The sequence below is a fragment of the Rattus norvegicus genome, chromosome 6, assembly GCF_036323735.1.
Source record: "Rattus norvegicus strain BN/NHsdMcwi chromosome 6, GRCr8, whole genome shotgun sequence".
In the NCBI taxonomy this organism is placed as follows: domain Eukaryota; kingdom Metazoa; phylum Chordata; class Mammalia; order Rodentia; family Muridae; genus Rattus; species Rattus norvegicus.
Genome location: NC_086024.1, coordinates 56,488,692 through 56,512,043, shown reverse-complemented (window position 1 = coordinate 56,512,043; position 23,352 = coordinate 56,488,692). Strand labels below are relative to the sequence as shown.

Genomic DNA, 23,352 nt, shown 5'->3' with positions numbered 1-23,352 from the left:
TACCCCTTTTCCAGTTTCTCATCCAGAAACCTGCTATCCCATCCCCTCTCCCTGTGCTTCTATGAGGGTCCTCCCTCACTCGCCACCCCCTCCCTCCCACCTCCCTGCCCTCACATTCCCCTACACTGGGCATCAAGCCTTCATAGGACCAAAGGCCTTTCCTCCTGTCGATACCCTACAAGGCCATCCTCTGATACATATGAAGATGGAGCCATAGGTCTATTCCTGTATTCTCTTGGGATGGTGGTTTAGTCCGTGGGAGCTCTGAGGGGGTCTGGTCGGTTAATATTGTTGTTGTTCTTATGGGGTTGCAAACCCCTTCAACTTCTTCCGTCCTTTCTCTAACTCCTCCATTGGGGTCCCCATTCTCAATTCGATGGTTGGCTGTGAACATCCACCTCTGTATTTGTCAGGCTCTGGTAGAGCCTCTCAGAAGACAGCTATATCAAGCTCCTGTCAGCATGCACTTCTTAGCATCAGCAATATTGTCTGGGTTTGGTGTCCTATATGGGATGGATTCCACAGGAGGGGCAGTCTCTGGTTGGCCTTTCCTTCAGTCTCTGCTCCACACTTTGTCTCCATATTTCATCCTGTGAGGATTTTTGTTCTCCCTTCTAAGAAGATCTGCCACATCCACACTTTGGCCTTCCTTCTCCTTAAGTTTAATGTAGTCTATGAATTGTATCTTGAGTATTCCAAGCTTTTGGGCTAATATCCACTTATCAGTGAGTGCATGGCATATATGGGGTTTTTTGTGTGTGTGTGTGTGTGTGTGATTGGGTCATGTCACTCAGGATATTTTCTAATTCCATCCATTTGCCTGTGAATTTAATGAAGTCATTGTTTTTAATAGCTGAGTAGTATTTCATTGTGTAAATGTACCACATTTTCTGTATTCATTCCTCTGTTGAGGGACATCTGCGTTCTCTCCAGTTTCTAGCTATTATAAATGAGGCTGCTATGAACATAGTAGAGCAGGTATCCTTGTTATATGTTGGGGAATCTTTCAGGTATATGTTCAGGAGTGGTAGCTGGGACCTCAGGTAGTACTATGTCCAATTTTCTGAGGAACCTCCAGACTGATTTCCAGAATGGTTGTACCCATCTGCAATCCCACCAACAATGGAGGAGTGTTCCTCTTTCTCCACATCCTCGGCAGCATTTGCTGTCACCTGAGTTTTTGATCTTAGCCATTCTCAGTGATGTGAGGTGGAATCTCAGGGTTGTTTTGATTTGCATTTCCCTGATGACTAAGGATGTTGAACATTTCTTTAGGTATTTCTCAGCCATTCAATATTTCCCAGTTGAAAATTCTTTGTTTAGTTCTGTAGCCCATTTTTAATAGGGTTATTTGATTCTCTAGAGTCTAACTTCTTGAGTTCTTTGTATATATTGGATATTAGCCCTCTATCAGATGTAGGATTGATAAAGATCATTTCTCAATCTGTTGGTTGCAGTTTTGTCCTAATGACAGTGTCCTTTGCCTTACAGAAGCTTTGCAATGTTATGAGATCCCCATTTGTTGATTGTTGGTCTTAGAGTATAAGCCATTGGTGTTCTGTTCAGGAAATTTTCCCCTGTGTCTATGTATTTGAGGCTCTTCCCCACTTTCTCTTGTTTTAGTTTCAGTGTATCTTGTTTAATGTGGAGATCTGTGATCTACTTGGACTTGAGCTTTGTACAAGGAGATAAGAATGGGTCAACTTGCATTCTTCTACATGCTGACCTCCAGTTGAACCAGCACCATTTGTTAAAAATGCTGTCTTTTTTCCACTGGATGGTTTTAGTTCCTTTATCAAAGATCAAGTGGCCATAGGTGTGTGGGTTCATTTCTGGGTCTCCAATTCTATTCCATTGATCTACCTGCCTGTCTCTGTGCCAATACCATACAGTTCTTATCACTATTGCTCTGTAGTACAGCTTGAGGTCAGGGATGGTGATTCCCACAGAAGTTCTTTTATTGTTGAGGATAGTTTTTGCTCTCCTGGGTTTTTTATTATTCCAAATGAATTTGCAAATTGCCCTCTAACTCTATGAAGAAATGAGTTGGAATTCTGATGGGAATTGCATTGAATCTGTAGATTGTTTTTGGCCATTTTTAATATATTAATCCTGCCAACCCATGAGCATGGGAGATCTTTCCATCTTCTGGGATCTTCAATTTCTTCAGAGACTTGAAGTTCTTGTCATACAGATCTTTTACTTCTTGGGTAGAGTCACTCCAAGGTATTTTATAATATTTGTGACTATTGTGAAGGGTGTTGTTTCCCTAATTTCTTTCAGCCTGTTTATCCTTTGAGTAGAGGGAGGCTACTCATTTGTATGGGTTAATTTTATATCCAGCCACTTTGCTGAAGTTGTTTATCAGGTTTAGGAGTTCTCTGGTGGAATTTGTGGTCACTTAAATATACTATCATGTCATCTGTAAATGGTGGTATTTTGATTTCTTCCTTTCCAATTTGTATCCCTTTGACCTCCTTTTGTTGTCTGATTGCTCTGGCTAGGACTTTGAGTAGGGTGAGTACCCTTGGATAGGTAGGGTGAGAACAGGCATACTTGTTTTGTTTTAAAAGAAGCAACCCCTTAGCAAGCCAAGTTCCTTTCTCATTGGTGAGCCCATGGAGAAATTTTTAAACAGCACAGTCTTCTCGTTAGAGTGTGGGAAGAGTCTCTGAGACTACTCAACACTTCACAATTAAAAAACATAAATAAATAAAATAAAATTAATCTTAGTAGCTGTTAAACCTTTGCCTTTGTTCTAAGAATTTGTCCAATTGGCACATCTACAAGAAATGATCTGCTCTCCTCCCATTCTCCTCTGTGCCAAACATAGGAAGAAAGGAAGGAAGAAAGAAAGGAAGGAAGGAAGAAAGAAATGAAAGAAAGAACCAGACAGGCACATGGAAGAATTCCAACATCAGCGAGAGCATATATTAAAGTTTTAAATGAATTATTGTTCTAGTACACACCCTGAGGTTGAGAATGAAAGAACATCCAGGACTAACAAACCTGATTGTTCTGGCAAAGGTGCCGTTCAATTCATGCTGGCATCTCTGGTCTTTTCTTTTCCTATGACATTCCAACTCCATTTTTTAAAGTTAATTGCTCAAGTAGCAATTTTTAACATTACTATTTCGTTCATTTTTCTCCAAGAGAACTCCCACTTCCAGGTCTCTTGAGAGCTTCCCATGTTGCCTAGAGTCTGATTATTTAGTTGTAGGGACAGCTGTCATTCTGTTAGCAAGTTCATTGGGCCATAGATTATTCCTTTCTTTATTGTTTTCCAAGCAAGGCAGAGATCTTGGCTTGGGAATATGAGTACTTCACCACTTGGCCTTCTTAGATCCCCTGAAAAGGACTTAATCACAGCAGTTCAAGAACCAAATTACAGCTCAATAATGTAAGAACTTGAACCTGTAATCATATTGTGATTACTATCTATCTAACTAAAATGTCTATAAAATATGTGGATTCTTTTTCTAGGCAAGTATTGGAAGTCGATCAAGATGGTGGCTGTTGCAAGGGGCTGTGCTCTGCCTGCTTCTCAGCTGCAAGAGGAGACAGAGACCGTTTCTGCATTAGCCTCCCTGACGGTAGATGTGGAACAGCCATTTGCTCAGGAAGATGGCAGGTATGGATCCAACATGGGGGGACAATGTGGTCAGTAAGGTCCAGCTTTCTTGCCGGCATTCTGGAACTTTCTTCCTGCTTCTTCTTCACCACTGCCTTCTTCTTCCTCTGCCTGTTGTCTCCAAAGCCACAGGTGGCAGAGTATATGGTACAGGTTGTGGAGAGCTCAACTGCTTCCTTCTTCCTGGGAGAACAGACCTGGAGGACTTGGTTCCCAGAGAAAGGGGATGAGATGGAGAGTGAGAAATATCGCTCCTGGTTAGGTGATTTACTGCAGACTGCTGTGGGAAGAACTGCCTGGGGACCTAACTTCTTCTCCTTATCTCTGTTTTCCCAGATGTTCCACTTCTTCCTCTCAACATTTGAAATTTCTGCTATAACAAAGGGAGCACAGGAAGGCAGGAGCCGTGTGTGATGTTAGTCAGGCACAGCCATTTTATACATATGTGAGTCTCCTTAGGGTCTAAATGGATAAAGACGGAAGGTACTTGTCAGGAAGACAAGGATGTTAATGAAGAACTGGGAGAGCTGAGTCTGACTTTATTCTATAAGAAGAGAATTTCTTAATTTCTTTTCCTATGTACATACATTGGGGGGGTCATGTAGAGCTTGCTCACTTATGTTTTGAGAAGTTATTTTCAGATGGTACATTTTTCCTACCCATTCTCTCTTCCTGGTGACCCCATTTCGATCATTATTTCCTTACAGTGCACTGTGCCCAGGGTACTGCATGTGGTAAAGTCATACTGGTATTTTCCACAGCTGATTGCAAGGTGACATCTTTTTTCAGAGCATGTGTCAGGCAAGACTCAGCAGAGACTCCGGGGCTCACCTCACTTTTAAGTTGCTTCTGAGAAGGAACTTAAATTCCCTCCACCAGTAACAACACTGCTAATTACACAGAGCCTGCCTGCCACTGCACAAGTGTGAAAAATCTGAGTCACTTGCCTGCACTGGGTACTCCAAGTGGAATGCATTTAGCATCTTGTTTGAGCCCAAACTGTTGATAGGTTGAGTAAGAGATTTCACTTTTATGCCTGTGTTCTCTTTTGCTATAGGTATTTTAGGAGAAGATTCTCATGTTGGGAGCACTGGTATATTGCTGAATTAGAAGGCATTCTCTTACAGTATCTGGAGAAAAGGGGAGACTGTATTTTACATTTTTGATATTATGAACTAGCTCCCCGCTGTTCCCAGCTAAGAACTGAACCAAGTTCATAATCCAAAGGTGTTGCAATTATTCCCAAGGCCAAAACCAGTTAGTTGTCTGTCATCTGAGGGCCATAAAACTGAGGAAACTAACATCTGTTAGTGTTGGATATAAAAGAGCAAAGCTATTCTTTAGAAGCCATTTAATACAGAAAAATGAGGTGAATTCCACCCTGGGTGAAGTGAATCTAAGTAGTTCTGCCCATGAAATTGCAAAGCTTGGAATAATTAACAATAATATGAGATGTTGTGAACCCCAAGCAATATAAAAACCTTGGCCCATTGGCAGGAGTCGCCTCTACAAGCATATTTGCTTATTCCATGGTCAATCATGTTCTTGGCTCTGATAATCTATAGGAATGAACCCAGCCTCGGTCCACAGTGACCCTCATCTTCCACTGATGGCATGTAGGGAGCACCAGTGCCTTGATGAGCAGGAAGGCAGAGGGGAAGCCCAGCTTCATGTCTGTTTATTCTTTTTAGACAAATTATACCAATTGTGATTGTTTTTCTTTTGTGGAGGGGAAATGGTTTGTCTTGAACTACTTTCTATGTTTTTGTATTTCATTCAACAAAGGAGCAGAAGAAGAAAAAAATCTTCTAGGACCAGATCCTGTGTTTCAGTTAATTTGTGTATGACCTTCATGAAAGAGATGGTGGAGAGAGGGGGGTGGGGTAGGGAATGGAGCAACTGGCCAGGGATTGCTATCAGAATTGTCTTCCTGCTCAGCAGGCAAAGATAAAGGCAATGCCCCTGGGCCTTTGTTGTGAACGCAATATTGTAATCACACAGGAAATTGAAAAATTAGAAAAAAAATCGGAGTTAAATGGATGGAAAAGAGCAAAGGCAAATTCTTTTTATAGGAAATTCTTGCCAGTTATTTTGGAGGATATATTGGTGTTTGGAGTGAGATGACTCATTTCAAACTCAGATCCTGGGTAAGGCGGCCCTTTTCTTGGCCAACTCATATCTGAGTCATTTACCACTAGTGAATAAGGGATAAAATGCTCCTGGCTAAGAACCATTTTAAGTATTTTCTGTTCATTTTCTTGAATGGGGGGTGGGGGTGACAGCCATTTCATCTTTATGACCACACTTATGGGCCTTGAAAAATGTAGTATTAGGGGGGAAACTGGCCAGTGGGAGCTTGTGAGAGGGATAGTTCCCAGATACACAGCTGTCATGTGTCCTTTTGAGGTGGCCAAGGAATTAAATGGGAAGGGAGTGATGGGCGGGACAGCAGAGAGTGGAAAACAAGGCTGAGCCCTGCCCATGTGAGGGAGTCAAAGAAAAATCAAAGTACAGCTTGGTTGTGCGCAGCAGGCTGCTTAGAGGCAGGTTGCGCTGTGTGTTGGCCCTCTTGTTTGCCAGGACAGCACTCCTGTAAGATCTGTGCTGTGCTCTTGTAGCTGTTCTGGTTTTGATGCTTTGACTTTAAGGAAGTTGGTAGTCGTCTTCAACTTCATCCTAGAGGAAAGGTCGGTCTGCCCCTAGTGACTTCAGGATCAGCAGCTATTAAGTGTCAGGAGCATGTTGGCACTCTGGAACTCTTGGCCGAGTCATTTTCCTTCTTCAGCTGGAAACAAAAAGTGAAAGTTAGGTACTCGCCTATCTGTCTGAGCTGTTGGGAATCATGTCCAATTATCGAATCTAATCTGTTATGCCCGTGGAAAATCATCTAATTCTCCACCTTTGATAATCTTCCTCATGAAAGAGGTAGTTCCGAGCCTTTGTATCATCTTTTTCTGCCTTGAAAAGATTTAATTTTATTTCTCCTTCAGTTTAATAGATAGCTTTTCTGGGAGCGATGTTGTGGCTTGACACTTTTGCTCTTTGAGAACTTGGTACATCTCTCCAGGACTCTGCTGGCTTTAAAGTTTTCTGTCAAATAACCATGTCTTTAATAGTGACTTGGTCTTTCTTTCTTGTATCTTTTAATATCCCCTCTTTACTCTCTGCTTTTGAATGGTTTAACTGAAAGGTACCCATGCTCTGAGATAGTTCCTACAGCCCCCTGCACATAGAGAGAGCTGTAAGTGGAACTTTCTAGTTTCTCCTCATATATTATATCCTGACTGCCATTTTCCCTTCCTTCATTCCTCCCAGTACCTCGGCTCATCTCCTTTCTCCTCCAAATCCACTCATTTCCCTTAAAAAGAAATCCAGGCCTCCCAGGGATACCATCCATAATCATCTGAACACAGCAAGTTACAATGAAACTAGGAGTAAACTCTCACTCATATCAAGGCTGGATAAGGCCTCCCAGTAGGAGAATCAGGCTCAGACAAAAGAGTCATAGACACTCCCAGCTCCCACTGTTAGGACTCCCACAAGAACACCAAACTGCACAACCATAAGATATATGCCAAGGACCTAGATCAGACCCATGCAGGGTCCATATTTGTTGCTTCAGGTTCAATCCTGAAGCCCATACGATTCCTGCTTAGTTGATTCTGTGGGTCTTGTTCTGATGTCTTCAACTCCTCTAGCTTCTACAGTGCTTCCTCCCTCTTCTTGGGGAAGGGGGTTCCCAGAGCTCTGCCTAGTGTTTGCATGTGGGTCTCTGCATCAGTTCTATCAGTTCCTGGATGATGTCCCTCTGATGACAATTGGACTAGGCACAGATCTCTAAGTATACAGAATATCATTAGGCATCATTTCATTGACTTTTTTCCCAGCCATATTTCTTTCTATCCTGGCTCTCTGAGTCATCTCCAGCAGTATAAGGTGTAGGATCTTTCTCATGGCATGGACCTGAAGTTGGACCAGTCATTGTTGGCCACTCCCACAAACTCTGTTCCAAAATTACCCCGGGATATCTTGCTGGCAGGACAGTTTGTAGGTCGAAGGTTTTGTGGCTGGGTTGGTGTCCCAGTCCCACTTCTGGGAATCTTGCCTAGTTATAGAAAATGACTAGTTAATTCTCTGTATCCCACAGTGCTAGGACACTCTGCTAGGGTCACTTTTGCAGTTTCCAGGAAGTTCCCACTGTACTACACTGCCCCAAATCCAGTTGTCTCTCCAAATACTCTCTACTTTCTCCTTCCCCCAAAGCCCCCACATATCTCTCTTGTCCTATTCCCATCTACCTCCTCCCCAGTGTACCCTAAAGAGTCTATTATTTTCCCTTCCCAGAGAGATCCATGACATGATGACATGCCCACTTGAAAAGTCCTTCTTACTTAGCCTCTCTGGGTCTGTGGCTTGTAGCATGATTATCATTTACTGCACAGCCAACATTCTCTTATAAGTGAGTACATACCATCTTTGTTTTTCTGGGTCTAGGTCACTTCATAATGATCTTTTCTAGTTTCACCCATTTGCCTGCAAATTTCATGATGTCATTGTTTTAACAGCTGATTAATACTCCATTGTGTAAATGTACCGTGTTTTCCTTATCCACTCTTCAGTTGAGGAACTATGGTGACTCCAGTTTCTGTCTGTCATGAATAAAGTTGCAATGAACACAGTTGAGGAAGTGTCCTTGTGGTAGGTTGGCCTGTCCTTTGGGTATGTGCTCAACTGTGGTATAGCTGGGACTTGCAGTTGGTTGATTCCCAGTTTTCTGAGGAACCCCCATATTGATTTGCATAGTGGCTATATAAGCTTGCACTCCCACCAGCAATGGAGGAGTGTTCCCCTTGCTCCACATCCTATCCAGCATGAGCTGTCGTTTGTGGTTTTTACCTTAGCCGTCCTGACGGGTATAAGATGAAGTCTCACAGTAGTTCTCTGGTTTGTATTTCCCTGATGGCTAAGGATGTTGAACATTTCTTTTGTTTCTCAGTCATTTGTGATTCCTCTATTGAGAATTCTATGTTTTGATCTGTATCCCATTTTTAATTAGATAATTTGGTTTGTTGATGTCTTGTTTTTTAGTTCTTTATATATTTTGGATCAGATACTGAATTGATGAAAATCTTTTCCCATTCTTTAAGCTGAAGTTTTGTCGTATTGATGATGTCCTTTGACTTAAGCTTTTCAGGTTCATGAGGTCCATTTATTGATTCTTGTTCTCAGTGTCTATGCTATTGCCGTTCTGTTTAGGAAGTTGTCTCCTGTGCCAATATGTTCAAAGCAATTTCCTTCTTTCCTTTCCATTAGCTTCAGTGTATCTAGTTTTATGTTCAGGTCCCTGATCCACTTTTGAAATAGAGTTATGTGTAGGATCATAGGTATGGATCAATCTGTATTCTTCTACATGCAGACATCCAGTTACACCTGAACCATTTTTTTTGAAGATAGTTCAGTTCTTCCATACACAGTGGAAGACTTTTTTTAAATCTGACTTCTTTATCAAAAATCATGCGTCCCTAGATGTGTGAATTTACATCTGAATCTTCACTATGATTCCATTGAGCAACCTGACTGGTTGCTGTTGTTGTTTTTGCCAATACTATATGGCTTTTATTACCATAGCTCTGTAGTGCAGCTTGAAGTAAGGAATGGTGATATATCTAGATGGTCTTTTACTGTATGGGACTACTGTAGCTAACCTGGATTTGTTTGATTTTATGGAAGAAATTGAGAAATATCCTGTCAAGGTCTGTAATGAATTGTGTTATACTTTGATGGAGATTGCACTGAATGTGTGGATTACTTTTCATAGTATGGCCAACTTGACCATGTTAATTCTACTGACCCTTAAACATGGGAAAATTTTCCATCTTCTGATATGTTTTTTCATTGTTTTCTTAAAATCATTGAAGTTTTATTGGCATACAAGCCTTTCATTTGTTTGGTTAAAGTTACCCAAAGATATTTTATGTTATTTGTGGCTATTGTGAAGGGTGTTGTTTTCCTGATTTCTTTCTCATCCAATGTGTCATTTGTATAAAAGGAAGGCCACTGATTATCCTTTTATGCTAGTTTTTATTGAATCATTTCATCCTATCAGCTGTAGGAGTACGCTTGTAGAATTTTGGGGGGTGACTGGTGTATACTATCATATGGTCTGTGAATAGCAAGCAATATTTTGACTTCTTACTTTTCAATTTGTATCCCCTTGATCTTTAGTCATCTTACTGCTCTAGTTAAAATTTCAAGTAGTATATTAAATAGGTATGGAGAGAGTGGTCAGTTTTGTCTTGTTCCTAATTTTAGTGGAATTATTGTGAGTTTTTCTCTGTTTAATTCGATGTTGCCTATAAACTGGCTGTATATTGCTTTATTATATTTAGGTATGTTCCTCGGATCCCTAATCTCCCCAAGAATTTTATCATGAAGGAGTGTTGGATGTGTCAAAGGCTTTTTCAGTATCTAATGAGATGATTGTCTATTTTTTGTTTCAGTTTGTTTATATGTTTGATTTTATTAACTCATTTTTGTACATTGAACAATCCCTGCATGTGTGAAATGAAGCCTACTTGGTCATAGTGGATGACTTTTTTATGTGTTCTTGGGTTCTGTTTGAGATTATTTTATTGAGTATTTCGCATCTATTTTCATGAGGGAAAATGGTATGTAATTCTCTTTCTTTATTGTATCTTTGTGTGGTATTGGTATCACGGTTATCACTATGACCCCATAAAATGAATATTATATGTTTCGATTTGTGAAATAATGTGATGAATATTGGCATTAGCCCTCTTTGAAAGCTTGGTAGAATTCTATCTTAATTCTACCATCTGCCCCCTGGGCTTTCGGGGGCGGGGGCTTTTAATGACCGCTTCTATTTCCTTAGGTGTTAAAGGTCTACATACATGTTTACCTTACCTTGATACATCTTTAGTAAGTGGCATCTATAAAGAAAATTATTCATTTCTTTTAGATTTTCCAATTTTGTCAAGTATTGATTCAAAAGTGTAACTCAATGGTTCTTTGCATTTTCTTGGTGTCTCTTATCATGCCCTCCTTTTCATTTCTGACTTTCTTACTTTAGATAGTCTCTCCCCACCTTTTGCTTAGTTTGGCTAAAGGTTTGTCTATCTTGTTGATTTACTCAAAGAACCAACTCTTTATTCCATTGAATTTTTAATTGTTCTATTTGTTTGTTTTATTGATTCCAGCCCTCAGTTGGATTATTTCTCTTAAGCGAACTTGCTTCTTTTTGTTCTAGAGCTTTCGAGGATGCTGATAAGTTGCTAGTACTCTTCAATTTTTGCTAGATCTCTCCAATTTCTTTATGTAGGCATAACTTTCATCTTAGCACTATTTTCATTGTGTTCCATAAGTTTAAATATGTTTTGCATTTTCATTGAATTCTTGGAAATTATTAATTAGTTTATTTTTTTCTGCCTTGACTTGGTAGTTGTTCAGAATGAAGTTCTTCCATTTCCACAATTTGTCTGCTTTCTGTTGTTGAATCTGTTTTAATCCATGGTACAGGATACAGGATATGATTTCAATTTTATTGGATCTGTTGAGACTTACTTTGTGGCCAACCATGTGATCAATTTTGAACAATGTTCCATAAGGTACTAAGAAGACAGTTTATTCTTTTGTTTTGGGGTGAAATGTCTTGTAGATAACCATTAGATCCATTTGGTTCATAATATCTGTTAGCTCCAGTATTTCTCTGTTTATTTTTTGTCTGAATGACCTGCCGATCAGTGAGAGTGGAGTACTGAAGTATCCCACTATCAGTGTGTGAGGATTAATGTGTGATTTAATCTTTAGTAGTGTTTTAAAAAACATGAATGACCTTGCATTTGAGGCATAGATGTTAATTTATAAAAGATCATTTTAGTAAACCTTCCTTTGATGAGTATGAAGTGTCCTGCCCCGTTGCTTTTGATTAATTTAGATTGAAGTCTGTTTCATTAGATAGTAGCATGGCTACACCAGCTTCTTTCTTAGGTTTATTTACTTGAAAGGTAGTTGTTGAACTTTTTTCTCTCTGAGCTAATGTCTATCTTTGATGTTGTGGTGTGTTTCTTGAATGCGGCAGAAAGATAGATCTTGTTAGTCTGTGCATTTTTATTGGTGAATTGAATTCATTTATATTGAAAGATATCAATGACCATTGATTGTTAATTAATATTATATTATTGTTGATTGTGGTGTGTGTGGGGGGGGGTGAGTGTTTTGGTTTTGCTGGTATGAGATTATTTCTTGTGTTTTCTTGGGTGTATTTAACTACCTTGGGTTTGCGATTTCCTTCTATAGGGCTGAATTTGTGGGTAAATATTATTTAAATTTGATTTTATGATGAAATACCCTGTTTTCTCCATCTAAAGTGATTGAAAGTTTTGCCGTATATAAAGTCTGGCCTGTATTTGTGGTCCCTTAGAACCTACAGGACATCTACTTTTAGAGTCTCCATTGAGAAGTCAGGTATAATTTTCACAGGTCTGCCTTTATATGTTACTTGGCTCTATTCTCTTGTAGCTTTTAATATGCCTTTTGTTGATGTTGTTGTTGTTGTTGCTGTTTTCTGAATTCTTAGTGTTTTGATTATTTTGTAGCAACAAAAAATTATTTTCTTGTCCAATTTTTTTGATATCAGTAAGCTACTTGTACCTTTATAAGCAGGTCCTTTTAGGTTAGGAAAATTTTCTTCTATGATTTCATTGAAAATATTTTCAGAGTCTTTGATTTGGGAATCTTCTTTTTATATGCCTATTATTCTTAGGTTTGGCCTTTTTGTGATGTCCCAGATTTCCTATATGGTTTGTATCAGAAACTTTTTAGCTTTCACATTTTCTTTGACTAAGCTATTTACTTCTATCCTATCTTCAATGCCTGAGACCCTCTCTTTCATCTCTTGTATTTTGTATTTTGTTGGTGATACTTGAGTCCATATTTCCTGTTCTCTTACCAAGATGTTTCCATTTCTAGGATTCCCCTCAGTTTGTCTTTTTTATTGCTTCTTTTTCCATTTTCAGGTCTTAAACAGTTTTATTCATTTCATTCAACTGTTTGTTTTTTATTGGCTTTCTTTAAGAGATTTATTCATTTTCTCTTTAAGGAACCTCTATCACATGCACAAAGTTGGTTTTAAAGTATTTTTCTTGTGCTTCATCTGTGTTGCAATATTAAGGGCTTGCTGTAGTAGGCTAGATGTGCTCAGGTGGTGACATACTGCTCTGGACATTGTTGATTGTGTTCTTACACTGATGTCTAGGCATCTGGGTATTATAGGGCTAGATGCCAATTTCTTAGTTTGTGTTCATTGGATGGGTGTTGTTTTCCCCTTAGTTTCTGTTCCTCTCTGGTCTCTGGCAGAAGTAGCCTCTGGTTGAGTACAGAGTCTCTACTCAACTTGGAGGCTGGAGGTCTGGCAGCTGGTGTAGCTTCTGGTTCACCCTGAGATTCTCAACAGGAGTTGTGGAGACATGACATTGTGATGAGGATGGGTCTGACAGTTGGTGGTAGGCTTGTCAGACTTGGGAGTATGGACAATGCTGAGACAGACTGACTATCTGTGATTTTGGTGGCTGGCACATCCTCTGGCCCAGAAGGATTCTTCTCCTAGAGTTGGGGGCTGGCATGTAGTGATGATGAAAGGAGAGATGGCATGCACTGAGAAAGAAGGGGCAGTCCACAAGCAGCCAACTTCCCTGAGGTCCTGGCAGCTGACATGGCCTCTGGTGGGGTAAAAGACTTCCACCAGAGTTGTGGGCTAAGAGATGTTGACAAGGAGAGGAAGTTTGGCTTTGGGGTAGCCTGAGAGGGCACTGGGAAAGTATTGGTGGTCTGTGGGCAGGGAGGTGGAGGTGCTTATCTGGAGGTTAGCTTGTCCTCGGGTAAACTCTTGTGCTTTTTTACCACAACTCTGGTAAAGAGTTGTGGGCTCCTTTGTTTCATCTTTGAAGCATGAGGAAGTGTTTGCTTCAGAGGCTTGGAGTATGTGGAATAACTATCTCTTTGTGAAGATATAGTACAATAAGCTGACAATTCACTAAGATCTAAGGCCTTCACTTTGAATAGCTTATCCACAGAGCTGAGGACAAGATGATTTATGTAACACATAGGCCAGTTTAATGCACATTCATATCTAATGTACATAGAAGCATGGCTTTCAAATTTCCTGGACGTTGGGAGTAGATTTCCAGGAGTTGACATGATACAAATTATGCAGTTCTCTGGTTTTACTCTGTGACACATTATTCTAAGCATCAGTTTATCTTAAAAAAGAAAAGACTAGCATTCCAACATGCGTTTCACTTTTGGCTTTCTCTCATTTCAACACAGCATTACCCAACGAGAAGGCTCAGATCTAGAAGTGTCCCAGTGAAAAGAGGAAAAAATTGTGCATATGGCCTCCCATTTCTTGTCTTCCTGGGGTGCCTATGTTATATGCTTTCAGTACATAATACAATCTTGGAACAGGAATGACATCTGCCCTAGCGTGTCACATATTAAATTCAGTGTCATTTCTGTACTTTAGAGTACTGTCTACATCCTTTATAAAATAGCATTTAATTTATTGACAGGAAACAAAATTAAATAGAACCCTGAGGAGACTGACTCATCAAAAGCTTGGTGTTGGGGTTGGGGATTTAGCTCAGTGGTAGAGCGCTTGCCTAGGAAGCACAAGGCCCTGGGTTCGGTCCCCAGCTCAAAAAAAAAAAAAAAAAAAACAAAACTTGGTGTTCCATCTCTTCTTCCTGGTCACTCTGGCCCTCACCTCTAGAGGAAGAGAAAGGGCTGGCTATGGGAGTGGGTTGCTGATTCCTATGAGCATGAGACTAAAGAACACATGTGAAAAGGTTAGCACAATACGTGGTACATTAAGAAGTTCCCAATAAAGGTTACATTTGACCATTCCCTTCCTTTTAATTCTTCGAGTTACTCTACGTGTTCTTCTCCTAATAAATTGTTCATGATCTTGTGACCTGTCAGAATATCGAGACAACACCTAGGCATCTGTGCATTCTACTATGCTTCATTAAAAACAGGAGATCAACAAAACATAAGCACTTAGTAGTGAGTTGATTTTATTGCCTAATGTGTGGTTAACTAATTTGGAAGAAAAAGTCCCTTAAAATAGTAAAGCATTTTATATACTAGCACCCGAGTGACACTTGTCCTTTTATCTGGTGTCATCAAAGGAAATAAATATTGCACTTTTTCAAATATATCATTTTTTTCTCAGTTTAAATTGGCAGTCCCCATTTTGCGAGCATGTTGATTAGCCCAACTCTGCATTAGTCTTAAATCATAAAGATAGAGTAGCTAAGAAATGTAATGTATGTTATTATATAAAATACTCTTGTGGATGGAGAGTTGTATTTGAGGTATTGGAGAGCAGTATTTATTGTATTTATTTATTCGAGAGCAGTACGTAAAGACAGAAGGGAAGGTGGAAGTGATGCAGGTAACAACAGGATGTCCTCCAACGTGCAGGCGTGGGAAGAACATCGAGTTCATTCATTCCTTAGACACTTTTGAATTTTTTATACATGTCTAAGTGCTCACAGCCAAGTACTCCAAGTTCCTTTGCAGTCCTCTACTGTTTCTATAAAAATTGCAAAAGAGAATAATGAGTTAGAACAAGATAGAGGCTCAGTAGGTCTGATTCTGGTGCTGGCTTCACACTTCAAGCCATTGTCAGCAGGCTTCCCTTTGCTTGTTTTTGTTTTGTTTTGTTTGTTGGTTTGGCTGCTCCATGGAAGAATCCTATCCCTTTCACACACACCCTCGCTTCCAGGATCTGTCTACATTCTGTAGCTCATGGTTCTACCTTCGTCTTGAAAGTGAGGAGCATTCGATCTTCTTCATGTGTCTACAGTCATCTCAGTCCTTCTGACTGAAATGGAGTAAGACTTTTTTGTGGTAAAGGGCTGACATGGGTGACATTTAAGATAGAGGCTATAACTCAGGGGTTTTTTTTTTCTGTTTTCTATGCCTGTACTACCAATATACTTTCCAACCTACTTTAACTCTTATCAAATATTTCCAGTACTTTCTTTTTTCTCAAGTCTCCATTCTGATCATTTTTCTGTGCAGTAACAAGGAAGCTATTTAAAAAGCAAAACTGTAAAAGCAAACTCAGTGTTGCTGAAACACTTGGTACCTTCCATCCCCACACTGCACAGTAAAGGCCACCTTCTTATGTAATGTTGCCCTTCCAGAAAGTTCAAGCCTCACTCCTAACACTTTATTCTGTTGGAATTCTCTTTTGGTTTCCAACTACAAGCTGGCTTATTTAGCAAAGGAAAACGAGGGGGGCAAAAGAAAAGAAAAAGAAATTAAAAGGAAAGGACACGACTATTCCTAGAAATGGTGGAGAGAAAAGTTTATTGAGGCTAAAAGGGAGAGCATAACCAGAGACTGGAACATCTGGCAGAGTCCAGAGTGGACCCTGAGCCGTGGACGGGCTGGGGGTGGGGCGTGGGGGCAGGGAAGAGGAGAAAAGGGAACCAGGTGCACCAGCCAGGAGGCCCAAATCAGAGTAGACAAGATAACTAAAGAGTAGACCAGGTAACTAAAAAGGCTGAATTATATAGGGAAGAGCAGCTAGGGGGAGCCCAGTCCAGCTCCTGGGCTAGAGAAGTTTAGAGTAGAGGGGCGGGGCATTCCAGGCAGAGGAGGTCCATATAACCTGTAGGGACTGGGAAACGGGGGGGGGGGGGGGGGAGAACCTGGCAGTGGACCACAGCTGTTTGACCCGGGTTTGAAACCTAACCATTTGTAACTGAAATATACGTTCCATGTGATCATTTGCCCACACGATGATATTGTCACCTGTACCACTCTCATACAAACAACACTCACACACAGCAAGATCAATGCGGAATATGTCTATCACTCCACACAGCCCTGATAGGCTCCCCAGCCACAGTCCCTTTTAACCTTCTAGCACCTTTTCACACTATTCATTCATTTTGCGTGTTCTTAAATTTCATTTAAGTGGAGTTGTATGCTACATACTGCTTGGTAATCTGACTTCTCTCACTTCACTAAGAATAATATTTTTGACATTTGTCCATGTTTCTGACAATCAATATTCTGCCCATTTGTAATTGCTCATTAGATCAAGTATATTAACATATCCTAATTTGTTTATCCACTTACCCATGGATTGGTGCTTGACTTGCTTCCAAAACTGGGCTATTATAAATAAAACTGCTATGATTTTGATTTTTTTATGATGAAAGTAAAATTTACTATGTCAATGGCTTTATAAGTGCTATGCAAGAGTGTGAATAATAAAATATAGACTTGCCTTCGTTTCTAGAACTTCATTCTGCAAAACGCAAACCCTATCTCCATTATTCAACTTCCCTCTTTTCTCCTCCAATCCAGATCCAGGGATTGATGCTTGCCTATGGGGAGGGTATCAAGTTGAGCCAGTTATTGGTTGGCCATTTCTTCTGTCTCTGTTCTATCTTGCCCTGCATGTATTTCTTTTAGACAGGACAAAGTTTGGTTTGAAAGTTTTGTAGATGAGTTGGTGTCCCCATGCCTCCACTGGGGGTCCTGCCTGGCTACAGGAGGTGGTCTCTTCAGGTTCCTTATTGTCTCTACTATGCATCTGGGCTAAGGTCACTCACTGGCTTTGACTCCTTGGAACATTCTCACCCCATCCCAGGTCTCTAGCACTTCCTAGAGAGTCATGTGCCCACCCTACCCCCCAAACAACTGCAGGTTTCTGGTCCTTTTCCTGGCCCTCTGGTCCTCTCTTCTGTCTCTCCCCACACCTGATCCTGCACCCCATATCCCTCCCACTTCTGTCTCTCACCTCCCCCTCCTTTCCTCTACCTTCCCTGACTATTCCCACCTTTAAATGAGATTCAAGTGTCCTTGCTTGGGTATCCCTTCTTTAACTTGCGATCTTTCTCACATACCTGTGAGATATGTGTGGGCTTGTAGTTTAAATTGAGAATATTTCCAGAACATTTGTCCTTTGCTGAAGTTCTTATTTTATTCTTAGTTTAGACTGCCATATGATTATGTCTCTCTAAAAAACTGTTACACCAGTCCTGCTTACATCAAACATTTCAAAGGGTTTATGGAATATCTTCTATGTGTGTTAAATGGTTGAGGAAGGAAAACAACAAAGGAAAATAAAGGTGGAAGTGGGAGAGACAAAGCACAGGGTATGGGGGGAAGCAGCACAGGGTATGGGGGGAAGCAGCACAGTGTAGGGGGAGTCCATGACTATTGCAGAGAACCAATGGGACAACAAGATGTTCTTTTGCCAGAAACAAGTGTCTTCTGAATTGTGCAGTTTGCTCATAGAAAAACCTTTACATCAGTAGCATTCAACTTTCCTAATGCTGAGACCCTTTAGTACAGTTCCCAATGTCGTGATGACTCCTCAACCATATTTTGCTAGTGTTGTGAATCATAATGTGTTTTCTGATGGTCTTGGGTGACCCCTGTGAAAACATCCTTTGAATCTGCAAAGGGGTCATGACCAGGAGGTTGAGAAAGGCTGCTTTAAAGTATGCTGCAGCTCACTGGTAATGAAGACATGTAAACCTAGGTGACAGTAGGATTCTGTTTTACATACATTGAATGTAGTTACATGCATTGAACTCACTCCTGTAAGAAGAACCACAGGCTGCAAGCTCCAGAGGGCAGAAATTGTGGTCCCTTGTGTTCAGTGCTGTGCTCATCGTCCACACAGCCCTGGGCACTGAGACTCACTATATCCGATCTCAAGGTTACTCTTTCCTTCCTCCTGTTACCTTATAAATGTCCTAATCCATGATGCTGGACTGAAGGAATCCTTCCCTGAAGATCAAAGCTCATAGACCCCATCTCAAAAAACAAAAATCAAAACAACAATAAAACGAACACACAAGCAGAAAGCCATGCTAATTGTTTCTAAAGCTTCAAAAGCAGATGTATAAAATGGTTGTTTAGGGATAGGATTTAGTGAAGACAATACCTGCAGGATGTGAGTGTACAATTCCTGTAACTTCACCACTGGGGAGGCTGAGGCAGGGGAGTTGTGAGTAAATAATACAGTTGCTCTCTAATTATTTTTAACACTGTGTAGTTCATGAGGCATGTTCTTTTGAACTCATTTGCTTCCCTGGACCCTGAGGACAAAGCAGGTATTCTTTTATTCTAAAATCAAAGACAGTGTTTAACTTGCTGGGCACTTATATAATCATGGTGATGTAACACATAAGGGAAATGGGGTAGCTGTATGTATGCAGACAGTCAAATATGGGCAAGGATAAATACAGTGTCTTTGATAAAGAAGTTAGTATAAAATGATTTTAAAGACATCACAGGGACAGAATTTTTCCAGTAGACAGTTTTATATTCGCCCCACACATCTCTATGCTTCAAGAGAGAACTGCTTTTGCCAGTAATTAGCTTGCAGTGTGAAGAGGCTGCTCACAGCTGCAAAGCCTCCTTTGGGCCTGTGGAGAATGCATGTTCCTCCACTAAGAGACAACAAGTATCTTCTATTTCTGGTGACTGGGGCGTTTCTGTGGAATTCCAGTCACAGTGATCATCCGGGGGAAAGATGAGCGTCCTTGGCTTTAGGTTAGAAATGGGATTTGGTCTCCATTAGATTATTCTTCAAGTTTTGGTTCACAGATTAACACGCGCACGTGCGTGCACACACACACACACACACACACACACAAACATATATATATATATATATATATATATATATATATATATATGTTTTCTTTCTCAAACACTGGTCTGTATAGATACAGATAAATGCCAATTGTGACTTGTCTTGATAGTCTTTCTCATACAAAGACCACATCTAAATACATCTTCTTGGACACTCCTAAGAATTTTTTTCTATTCTTTGTTTAATGACTACTTGTGGAATTTTTTAGAACTCGGTGTGTTAGATAATGCTGGATAATTTTTATGCTTTGTTTTCAAAAAGCTATGTTTAAAAAAATCATCTGGATTGCCATTCTAAGGGAAATGTATCTTGTGATCTTAATTTTTTTTATTTAAAAAATTCTACATTGACAGGGAACCGCTGTATTTCAAGATTTTTCTTTTGAAATCTTGGCTCTTTCCTATTAAGCCTGTAAACTAGCATCCCTAACTAGCCTGCTTGTCTCGGTAATCGCTGCACTTCACCCATGTAAGTTTTTCTGACATGAAACTGATCCAGTATAGAGAACCAGTGAGTAGACAAGTGAAAGCATTTGCCTGTCTATTGTTCTATCACCTAGAGAGCCAAATAGTACTTATTATGTCCCTACTGGTAGCACAGGCATAGCACTGTATTTGTGCGTCGTTTGACATAATATCACATGCACTGCACGTAATGAAGGGATGAATCCGAAGGCTTCCGGTGTTGGCGGTTTGCGCGCTCTTTGTCGTGATTGCTATTTTCACTCTTCACCTGTTCTGTCAGGAGCACCTTGCTCTTCGTGGTGCATACCGGAAGCTGGGTTTTCACAGCCTGCAGCACTTTCTAGAATCAGCTTGTGGAGTTCAGACTCAACCTGTCATTCCAGCATCTCAAATCCCGCTAATCCTACTTCCCTAGTCAACCCTACTGCCTAATGTATCTGGATTCCTGCTGCAATTTGTTCTTTTAACTGAATTAAAAATCATTGTGAAAGTTTCCCTTAAAATGCTCTCAGAGTGTTAGCAAATTAAGGTTAACTCTCAAGTATAAATTTTCAAGCAATTAGCTTTGGTTTTTAGCTGAGCAGAACACCCCACTTAAGAGGCGGAATACAAACGGTTTACATACTACCATAGTGCGTTTCTTATAAAAATGTTAGGTCTGTAGCAGTGATTTGCTAATCAAATTCAGAATTTGATTTAAAATGCCTCCGGCAGAAGGCCAATCCAGTTACGAAAGAACAGAAGCAAAACCCAGAGCCTGGATGAGCCTCGTTCAGAAGCTAGCTGAATCTTTCACTCTCCTTAGCGAAAATGGTTCCAGAAATCGCTGCAATTGCTCCTAAAATAGGATATCAGAGCTAATTTTTTCAATAAATTATTGAACTGTCCAAGACACAAAACATGTACGTTTTGGAATCTAGAGTTATAAAATATTCTGACATGTTTTAATATAAACAGGAACATTTCCAATGATTGCTTGGGTCTAAAATGTTTTTCCACTTGACATTTGTTTATACTGCCTAGGAAAGAAACTCTATTTATGGAGAACTGAATGACACAAATAAACATGCGAGAGAGCTGAAAAATCAGCTTTGATTGTGCATGAAAGTCTACAATGCCATTGTGTACTCTTGGGCCGTATTCTGATTGCCTGTTTATTTTTACAGAACTGCTGGTGAGCCCATGGAAGAGGAGCCAGCCTTGTGAAGTGCCAAGTCTCCCCCGATATTTCCTGTGTGTGACATCATTGTGTATCCCCCACACACAGCCCCAGCACCCTCAGACATGTCTGCTGCCTGGGTGGCGCAGTTTGATGGAACATAAACACCGGGCACAAAATTCTGACCAGCAGCCTCACTCGTTCTTTGGATGGACTTGAAAGGGCATTACAGATTCCTGAAATGTAACCACTGTATATCTAAAGTTACAGTAACCAGGATTGGAAGAAACTGTTTCCAGCATGCTTTTCTGCTGATGACCCACTCCCAGACACAAAGTGTGAGCTAGAAACCTTCCATACAGCATTCGATATCGTTCATTTCAGAAGCTGTGACAGCCAGTGAAATTTTGGGCAAAACCTGAGATGTACCCATTCCTGACATTCTGACCAGTGTCTTATTGTGTAGTTTACTGTCAAGTAGACTTAAATTGTTTACAGGATTTCTTTTCAGCTGTGAGTCGCTGGGAATTACAAACAGATTGCTGTGGGTTTTAGGGAGTTTTTTCTCTTTGTTATACTTTTGTTTTGAAGATTTTGCCTTTGTTCTAATACATTTCCATCCCTCCTGGTAAAAGCTCAGAATGGACCTGAGATAGGGCGTCTTTCCTTTTTCCTTTTTTGGGGGGAGGGGAGGAGAAGGATGGATGCGTAGTTTCCCTGTGTAGCCTTGGCTGTCCAAGAACTTATGCTGTAGACTAGGCTGTCCTCAGAACTGAGAGATCTGCCTGCCTCTGTGCTAGGATCAAAGGAATGCACCACCACCACTCAGCAATGGTGAGGCTTTTTTCCTAGTGGAAAAAAAAAAATTACAACGTATCCGACATTTCAAAAGGAGTGTGCACACTACAGGCAGTGTGGCAGTATTTTGTGTCAACTTTTATTGGAAATTTACATCTGTCTCAGTATATAGGCTTGCAGTTTTGACAGATAATGAAGTCCCACCACCCCCAAAAGCACAGAATTTCTCAAGGATGATAGCTCATTCCAGCTCTATCTTCTCTCCTCTTTCCATTTCAGCCCCATGGCTGCTTCCTTCCTTGTCACCCTTCTGTCTTTTAGAAAGAAAAAATCACTCCAATCTCCCCATTATTCAGGGGATTTGAGTATTTGATTTATTTTGTTTACTTTTTGGGAATAAGATACTTGTGTTATCTTATTCTGTTCTGAAATTACTTTAGCGGGCATGGTTTAAGTGATGCCACTGAGTTCCCCAGTGAAGATGACAGTGATCTGAAGTTCTTTTGAATGGGGCTAAGTAAAGAATTGTGCCTTCACAGGAAAACTAACGCAGAACTTAACCTTTGCACAGGTAGTATTTCCAACAACGGTTCAGAATAAAGGACATTTATTTCTGAGATTAAAAACAGCTTACTGAGTAAAATACAAGCAAGTTAGCCCCTGCCTCTGAAAACTGTATTTCAGTGTATAACTCAAACACCTGAAGACAGTGAAGTAGAATACCTTGCATATTTAATATCTGACAATGCTTTTGAACTTTGATTTTTTTTCTGTATTTCCTTAACTCAGAGGATATATTAAAGCCATAAGTGAAGATTGTCTTGCTTTTATTCTGAAATCTGAAAGAAACCTTAATTAAAACAAGGTTTTAGGGAAGGCCAAGATATGAAAGACGTGGAGCAATGTGGTTTTAGTTAGGGAGGACTCCAACCTGCAAATCAAAGATGAAAGATCTCACTCACATAGAATCACATAACTCTCCTCTGCTATACAGTCAGACCACAGTTTTCATGCATTTGGTTTTTTTAGGATTACCATTTTAATTTTTAAGACTTTTATTACATATACAGAAATGACTCGGGACTTGGTTTAACATCTTAGAAATGTGAGATACCCTTTGAAATAGGAAGCCTGAAATGGAATGTAACTTAGTATTAGGGAAAAATTACTTACATTGCATAAGAATTAAGTCAATCTAGATGCATAATTGTAATAAATTTCTTGTAAATTCCATTTTCTTGATATTTTAGAGAAATTCAAGCCAATTATATTTGCCAGCATTCTCTCCCTCTCCCTCTCTCCTCCTCCCCCTCCCTCTCCCTCCCCCTCTCACCCCTCCCCCTCCCTCCTCTGTGTGTGTGTGTGTGTGTGTGTGTGTGTGTGTGTGTGTGTAACTAGGGAATTTACCTAAAGAAAACCAAAGGTTAATAAAAGACCTTTTCATTTCAAAGGGGGGAAAGATATCACACTTTAAAAAGTATATAATTATAAAGCTTTAAATCAGCTTCAGAAACACAGGTCCCTATGGTTACTCCTCACTCTCTGCAAATACATTTTAAAGGTTGGGTAATGAAACAAAACATGACAGCACAGC

At 40.2% G+C, this 23,352-nt stretch overlaps 1 protein-coding gene across 32 annotated transcripts in view; it reads left to right on the top strand.

Moving 5' to 3' along the window:
• The window catches only part of Hdac9 (histone deacetylase 9), an 862,183-nt gene extending 839,611 nt beyond the window's left edge, over positions 1-22,572 (top strand). For 31 of the 32 annotated variants that reach the window (XM_063262499.1, XM_063262495.1, XM_063262482.1 and 28 more), the window contains 2 exons: positions 3,484-3,631; positions 20,968-22,572. In XM_063262499.1, the coding sequence (XP_063118569.1) occupies positions 3,484-3,631; positions 20,968-21,007 (188 nt within the window). In that variant the 3' untranslated portion in view covers positions 21,008-22,572. 32 annotated transcript variants of the gene reach the window in all.
• Positions 22,573-23,352: the final 780 nt, after the last annotated feature.